General features: G+C 35.2%; 1 protein-coding gene across 1 annotated transcript; it reads right to left on the bottom strand.

The window, feature by feature from the left end:
* Positions 1 to 3,571: 3,571 nt before the first annotated feature.
* LOC120852871 (olfactory receptor 5K4-like) lies at positions 3,572 to 4,507 on the bottom strand. The gene has a single exon (XM_040226344.1). The coding sequence runs from the start codon at positions 4,505 to 4,507 to the stop codon at positions 3,572 to 3,574; it is 936 nt and encodes a 311-aa protein (XP_040082278.1).
* Between the last annotated feature and the right edge of the window lie 599 nt (positions 4,508 to 5,106).

Consider the following 5,106-nt stretch of genomic DNA (forward strand, 5'->3'; position numbering starts at 1 on the left):
GCATGTGTCTGGTAAGAGCTATGGTGGTTCTGGGCTTATTCAGAGTTGCAGAATGCTTCTGATGCACTGCCTTCTTAAACACCATTAATTGATGTCCCATCTCTTTCAAGGGGTTCCCTGATAGCTCAGTTGGTAAAGAATGTGCCTGGAATGCAGGAGACTCTGGTTCTGTTCCTGGGTTGAGAAGATCCCTTGGAGAAGGGATATGCTACCCACTCCAGTATTGTGGCCTGGAGCATTCCATGGACTACAGTCCATGGTTTCACAAAGATTCTGACACCACTGAGCAACTTTCACTTCACTCACCTCTTTCAGATGTGTTCATGATCCAAGGCTACTCCATCTCTCACAACTGAGTTTTCCTGTCAGCCACAGAAGCCTTTGCTCTAGCACGGAGCTATGCAGTAGAACAAGCAGGGATGAAACAAATGTTTAACTCAGGGCAGTCATGGGAAATCTGCTTCCTCTATCTTGCTTTGGGAGCAAGCAAGTATATGCATGCTCTTCATAAGCAGTCGGGCTTTCTTACAGCCTTCCTGGTAGTTCTACCGCATTTCAAACCAGGTAAGGGGACTCCACTGCTCAGTGTTACAACCCTGGACTAGAGTATGCAATATGTTGCTGCAACCACTCACTCCCCATAAAGTATCGCCACTTGTGTAATCCCTCTTTTCTTCTCTGTCCCCTCTAAGAGGTGCAAGTCCTCATCTGTTCACTTCTCTTACCTTCCTGTCTAATTCCATGTGGTTCTGTCTTACAGCCTTGGTTGTACAAGAGTCTGTCAGTCTCCATTTTGTTCTCAGAGAATTACTCTACATATAGATATATTCTGAGGTGTTCGTGGTGGGAGATGAGGTCCACACCCTCCTAGTTTGCCACATTGATCCCCTAGAACTGTCTTGTTTTTATTGTGTAGACTAGATAAGCTAGAAATAGACCTCTTGTGTATGCATGTGTATGTGAGTATATAAACAGAAAGGAGGCATAAAAATTTAGCAAGAGAAGAGTTAGTTAATAAATGCCATTTAGCCATAAAATCAAATTTTAATTTTTACTTCACATTATAGAATGAATTCCAGTTGAGTAAAAGTGCTATGTATAAAAACTTAAGGTGGAAAAAAACATGAAATAGATTTATAGGATATCTCTAAATGAGAGGAAATTTATAAAGTTTAACACAAATGGAAGAAACAGTTAATCAGTTGATGGAAGACTATTCATTAAACAACCCTTTCTTTCCTGATTGGTTTGCTTTGCTCTTCCTGTTTTATTTGGGAAATTTACTTTTGGATAATCTCATTTTTTCATTTATCTATATACTGATTCTTAATTTGCAACCAAATTATTTAAGTTACTGGTAGTTCATTATATATTTTAATATATATTGCATCAAGTCTGTTTGCTTATTATTATTTTTCTACAAAATGTTTAGAATTAATTTTGCCACTTTCCCAAAGAAGTCCTCCTTTAATGTTTATTTGAGTTGAATTAAGTTGTGGATTATTTTTGGATAAAAAAGCCAAGTAAAGTTACATGTTCAATTCATGCCATATACTAAATAGTTTCCAGGAAGAATCAAAGGTCAAATGCAAACTATCACACACACAAAAAAGGAGGAAAATGGGGAGGAAGAGGAGAAAAAAAATAGAAAAGAAGGAGAAACAGAAATATTGGCTAAATAGTAGAATTTGGATTAAGAAAAGAAATTCTAAACAAAAGTGCATGAAAGAGATTGTATGTGAAAAATTAATAAATATATCAATCTTATAATTTTATTAGTTATAAATAACACAAACAAGTATGAAAATGCTATCAGCACACAGAGAAATTATTTACCACTAATAGTCACAACATTTTAATATTTTTTATCTATAAACGTTGGTACAAATAAATGAGGAAAAATGTAGTAAGACAAAGAGAAAGTGAATAGAAAATTCATAGAAGTAAAAATGGCCAGAAAATAAACAAAATATTAATATATTTCAACATTACTCAAAAATTAGAAAAATTAAAACTGCCTTCATTAATATTTTTTTAGAATGCTTATTGAGTATATATTATGTAAGTTGCTATTCTATGTTCCACAATATATAATATGATTGATGCCTTCAAAAGGCAAAGGATCTTAATCACACTTCAGGTTAAAGTAGATCTGAATCTACTGTAGCCAACTTGTTATAATTTGTTATTAATTATTCTACAAAATGTATATGTGACTGTGTGTGTGTGTTTATTTCTTCTCACTCCTTTTTCCCCCATTCTTGGAATTGTATCTAGATCAAACTTCATTAGTTTAAATATAGATTATTGCAAAGTTAGGGGCTTTCCAGGTTGTACACTGGTAAAGAATCTGCCTGCCAGTGCGGGAGGTGCAAGAGACTCAGATTTGATCCTTGGATCAAAAAGATTCCCTGGAGTAGGATATGGCAATCCACTCCAATATTCTCACCTGCAAAATTCCATGGACAGAGGATCCTGACCGTCTACAATCCAAGGGATTGCAGAGAGTTGGATATGACTTGAGTGAAATAGTTAACTTAAGCAGGTTGATGAGTCCAAGCCTAAGGCCCCTTTAAGGAGGAGGTAAACGTTCTTTCTTTTTCACTTTCTTTTGTCTGAAACAAGTAGGCCTCCTAGGCAACAGTATCACTTGTTCAAGGACATGCCTTTTTTTGAGCTTCAGATGCTTGTTATGGGAGAAAGTCTGGGTAAAAACTTCCACAGTCTTGAGCTCTGAGATAACCTATTCTTTCTGGCTAATCTTGTGCTGATGTCATCCCAGGATGTAAGTTACAGGAAAGGGTCTGGGCAAAATTGTCATAGCCTTGACATATTTTTTATCTATCTTCAGCAGCTGGTTGAGAAGTATATAAGGCCCCGCTTAAACTAGTGAGGTGGGTACTTTTCTGCCCCCTTCCAGTGCCTCTTGCTGGATGCTTTCTCTATCCCTTTTACTTTAATAAATCCTGCACAAAGCTCTGAGTGACTGAGACTGTCTTTGGTCCCAGAGTTAAATCTTCTCATTTGGAGACCAAATCCAGTGGCACCGTTCACCATAAGCTATCATGAGCAACTGAGCACGTGCTTACACATGCAATTAGTGAGCTTGCTTCTAGTCTCTCTCTTCCTCAAACTCATCTACTTGTGTCTACCAGGTCAGTTTTCTGAATAAAAAATATCATTTCAGTCTGCCAGAAAATTTTAAGTGTTTCAAACAGTCTACATAGAATCAGATATAATGTTTTCCATTAGCTAAACAAGGTAAATCAAGGCAAATTCTTCTAAACATTTAATTTTGATTCTTTGTTGAGTTATTAAGTTGAAAACACTGACCTGAGACAATTCTATAAGAATAATCTGATCTGGTAATGAAAATTATTATTGAGTTTCCTCCTGATTTAGTCTGGTATTTGTGGAATTTGGATTAAGATCTGCCAGACAATTTTGAATTTCATTCATATATCTTTAAACCAACATAGTCTAATGATTTCTAGATTAATACTTTACATAAGAATATAGTTTTCATTTTATGTGTCCCTTAATCTATAAATCATTTATTTTCCATAGAAGATTAAGTTTCTTTAAGAATATTATAGGTCCTCATAATTTTTTTCAGAACATTTATCACTTCCTTATTTCTCAGGCTATAAATAAAAGGGTTTAATAAAGGAATTACTATTGTGTAAAAAATTGCAACTGGTATATCTTTATCCCCTTCTTCAAATGGTTGAATATACATGAGAAGACAAATGTAGAATATTGAGACAGATAGAAAGTGGGATGCACAAGTAGATAAGGCTTTACCTCTCCCTTCTCTGGATTTCATTTTGAAAACAGTGAAAAGAATGTAAACATAAGAAATCAAGACAGTGGCAATGGTAATGATTTGAATGGGCATTGAAAAAATATATATCATTAGTTCATTAATATAAGGGTCAGTACAGGAAAGTCTATACAGTGGAAGAATGTCACAAAAAAAGTGGTCAATTTGACTAGATCTACAGAAAGTTAACCTCAATAGAAGTCCTACATGAATCATAGAATGCAGGTTACTAGCTATGTACGCCCCTGTGGTCATCTGAATGCAGAGTTTCTTTGACATCACAGTGTGATACTGCAGTGGTTTGCAGATGGCCACATAGCGGTCATAGGCCATTGCTGCCAGAAGAAAGCAATCTGCAGTTTCAGCAAGGCAGAGAAAATAAAATTGTACCATGCATTCATAGAGGGAGATCATTCTGTCTTTAGAAGATAAATTCTGTAGCATCTTGGGGGTTATGGCACTGGAGCAACAGAAATCCATCAGAGCAAGATTACCCAGGAAGATGTACATTGAAGTGTGAAGATGACGTTCCATAAAAATCAATGCCACCAGACCAAGATTGCCCACCATAGTGATCAGATAGATGGTAAGAAACACCAGAAACAGAAGGGTCTTCAGCACTGGATGATCTGTAAGTCCTTTGAGAATGAACTCTGTTGTCAAAGATTGGTTTTCCTCAGCCATTTCTGGCTTTTCAGCTGGGATAGAAATGGCACAGAAATGAGATTCTAAATTAGAATGTATCTCATTCTTTCCTATAATTTCCCCACATACAAAAAGAAAGAAGCTCATCTTTAATCATCCTGTGCTGTGTCCTGACTACTAGTACATGCATAGTAGATTAAGTCTGTGAGAATAAAAGTATCACAGACTGTGTACTGAGGGGTAGTCTAGAAATCCTGTGTAAATTCTCAGGGCAGAAAACATTTTTATGCATGAATTATCTAATGCTGATATACTAATTCCTGGTTAATATATATAATTTGACATTTCCAAAATTAGAAGACATAAGAAAATTTTATGGTGTTTTTTTCTCCAGGAAAAGTTTTAAATACAGTCCTATGGGATTGATGTGGTGTTTGAAAATAAATTAATTTAGACATTTAAAATGTCTAATTTTTAAAACTGCCCAGAATCATAGTTGGCTTTAAAAATTGTTTCTCTTGCTTAGTATCCCTTTGTCAAGGGATAATTTAAAAGAAGACATTTTAAGCCTTTAAGACAATAAGAATATAGAAATTTTAGAAGTTTTATTAATAGGTTAATTTTGTTATAATTTTTAT

This window comes from Oryx dammah, unplaced genomic scaffold (genome assembly GCF_014754425.2).
Source record: "Oryx dammah isolate SB20612 unplaced genomic scaffold, SCBI_Odam_1.1 HiC_scaffold_2, whole genome shotgun sequence".
Taxonomy (NCBI): domain Eukaryota; kingdom Metazoa; phylum Chordata; class Mammalia; order Artiodactyla; family Bovidae; genus Oryx; species Oryx dammah.